The sequence below is a fragment of the Thamnophis elegans genome, chromosome 6, assembly GCF_009769535.1.
Source record: "Thamnophis elegans isolate rThaEle1 chromosome 6, rThaEle1.pri, whole genome shotgun sequence".
Classification (NCBI taxonomy): domain Eukaryota; kingdom Metazoa; phylum Chordata; class Lepidosauria; order Squamata; family Colubridae; genus Thamnophis; species Thamnophis elegans.
Genome location: NC_045546.1, coordinates 72,297,418 through 72,300,268, shown reverse-complemented (window position 1 = coordinate 72,300,268; position 2,851 = coordinate 72,297,418). Strand labels below are relative to the sequence as shown.

The 2,851-nt window shown below is 64.5% G+C and overlaps 1 protein-coding gene across 1 annotated transcript; it reads right to left on the bottom strand.

The window, feature by feature from the left end:
* Positions 1-500: 500 nt before the first annotated feature.
* Positions 501-1,889, bottom strand: INSM1 (INSM transcriptional repressor 1). Its single transcript, XM_032219254.1, has one exon. It carries the CDS (start codon positions 1,887-1,889, stop codon positions 501-503), a length of 1,389 nt encoding a protein of 462 aa, XP_032075145.1.
* Positions 1,890-2,851: the final 962 nt, after the last annotated feature.

Genomic DNA, 2,851 nt, shown 5'->3' with positions numbered 1-2,851 from the left:
CAACAACAACGAAAAGGTAAAGCCAAAATCCCAGCAGTTCACAAGCCATAATAAAGCTAATCAAGTAGGTAAAATGTTCGGTTCACAGCCTGTGAAATGTAAAGGCATCCATCATCATTCCTTAAGATTCACTTGGGGCAGCGGGAGAGAGAGAACGGGGATTTTTGTCCCATTAAAATAGCTCGGGCCTTGGAGCAGCTCCCGGGTGCAGGGAAAAGAGGGAAGGGGCTGCTCCAGAGTGCGCCCTCCGAGCCGCACAGATACGACGCCTTAAACCCCAACATCACACAGATGCTCAATGGCTGGCAGGGGTCGGGGGAAAGGGAGAGAGCCCTACGAAACAGCAGCAGCAGCTGAAGAAGGACCGTCGCTAGTTGGCAAACTGACCCGGCCGGATTCCCCGCAGGAAAGGCCAGCCAAGACTAACAGTCCTTGCCCTTCCGTAGGTCGGTCGGTCGGGGCGGCGCTGGTGCTGGAGGCAAGGCACTGCGGGATTCCCTCTAGCAGGCTGGGCGCACGGGGACCTGGAGCAGGATGACCTGCCGGTTCTCCGAGGGATGGCATTTGTTGATGTGTCGGGTGAGGCCCGGCGAGCTGTAAAACGTCGCTGGGCAATATTTGCAGGGGAAGGCCTGGGCGGCATGGAGAACGCGGAGGTGACGCTCTTGACCGCTCTTGCTGGGGAAGGTCTCCCCGCACACCGGGCAGAGGTGGCACTCCCCGGACAAGCTCAGGGGGCTGTGGCCGGACGCCGCCTCTTCAAGACAGGCCTCGGGAGGCGGCCGAGCCTGGGACAAGCCGTCCAGGGGCTCGTGGTGGAGCGGCAGGTGCTTCCGCAGGGCGCTCTGGCGTCGGAACCGCTTGGCGCAACGAGGGCAGGCGAATTCCTCGGCTCCGGAGGCCTCCGGTTCTCCGCTGCTGCCTCCCCCGCCGCTCCCCGGACTCGGCGTATCCCGCTCGCTGCTGCTGCTGCTACTGTTGCCGCCGCCGCCGCCCCCTCCTCCCTTGGCGGCCTCCTCCGGAGCAGGCTTGGCCTTGGCCGGGGCTCCGTTGACCGGCCGCGGTTTGTGCCATCGGCGATGCGAGGCTAGGTTGGCCGGGCAGCTGAAGAGCTTGTCGCACTCGGGACAGCGGTACTCGACGCGCACGATCCGCGAGCACTTGTGCTGAGCCAGAGCCAGCGGGTCCGGGTAGCGCTCCTTGCACAGCTGGCAGATGAATTCGCCCAGCGGCTGCGCGCTCCCCGCTCTCAGCCCCGCGGCCGAGCCAGCCGGCGGCTGCTGCTGCTGCTGCTGCAGTTGTTGCGCGGCCAGAGCGGGCTCCGGCGGGCCTTCTTTGATCCGCAGGCCCAGCACGGGCGACGTGGTTACCTCGTCCTCGAAGTGCAACTTGCGGGCCGCCTTGGCCTTCCTGCCCTGAGACCGCTTCGAGGCGCCTGGGCTCGGCCCGTGGCTGCGCTGGGGGACAGGCGGCGGGCCAGAAGCGAGGGCGGCGGCGGCGGCCGCGACTGCCCAAAGCTTGAGTTCTCCTCCAGGGCCCAAGAGTAACGGTTCCGGCGCCGGGAAGGACTCGGCCGAGACGGGCGAGGCCAGGTGGAGGCTACGCTCCTCGCTCACCGCTCGCGCTGGGCTGTGCAGAGGCGCCGGCGAAGAGGGGCCCTCCGGCGTCCCGAACTGCGGCGCGGCGGGCGCAGGCAGAAGCGCCGCTTCGGCGGATTCCGAGGCCGAAACTGAGCTGGGGAAATGAGGGGCGGGAAAAGGCGGAGGCACCAAGAGCTGCCCCGGATCGCCTCCTCCTTCCAGCCCAGCGCCCGGGTAGCAGGAGCAACGCGTCCGGTAAGAGATGGGCGTAGGTCTGCGACTCCTCTTCACCAAAAAGCCCCGGGGCATCCTCGGGCAGCTCCGGGGAGGCGTTTGCGGCTGGTGATGCTGAGGCTGCCTCGATCTCTGAGCGGCGAGCGCGGCGCTAGCATCCAGCTGGGTCCTTCTTCGACCAGCCCGCCTTCCCTCCGTCAGCCGAGCCCAACGAGAGAGAAGCGGAGGAGGAGGAGGAGGCTTCTCTTCGCCTCCTCGCTTCGCCCGCTCGCCGTCTGTACTGAGGAGGACTCCCCGGGCGTCCCCGCCAGAGCGCCACGGCCGCCGACTCTCGGTGATGTTGCCCCCCCGAGTGGCCCAGCCTCACCGCCCGCTTTTTAAGGGGGGAGGACAGCATTGTTCTGGGCTCCTGCTCCTCCTTGGAGCCAATCAGCGCTTCCCGCGGCTGCTCCATTGGCTTTGAGGCAGAAAGGGGGCAGGCGCCCGCCGAGCAAGTGGCTGAGCTAGGTAGAGCGCAGCAGATGCACCTGAGGGGCTCGGCGCTTTTCTTTGCTTTTTGTTTTTGTTTTCCCTCTCCCCTTTTTTTGGCCTTCTTTTCTTAGGCCTTCCCTTCCCCCCCCTCCCCTCCTCATCCCCCAAAAGGCACACGCCCAGCTCCGCCTCCTTTCACGGTCTGCTGCTTTTCTATGGGAAGGCGCACGTGCCTGGCTTTTGTGTCTTTTCTCCAGGCGGGGCCCAAGAGCTGCCAAATCGAAATAGCCATCAGCATGACAATAAAAGGATGGGGAGGACGAGTGTGTTGGCAGTTGGGGAGGGGGGGAAGGAGGGAGAGAGAGAGAGAGAGAGAGAGAGAGAGAGAGAGCTGCCCCCACACCTCCGCGAGCAAAATAGCAACAAAAGAGAAGAATGAGTCGAAATATGCCGACGAGAGGAGGGCAAAAAAACGCAGGCGGGAGAAAAAGGAGGGACGGGTGCGCGGAGCAAGAGAAGGACGCCAATTGTTTAAAAGCCCTCTGGGGCCGGGGCAATCCTGTGGA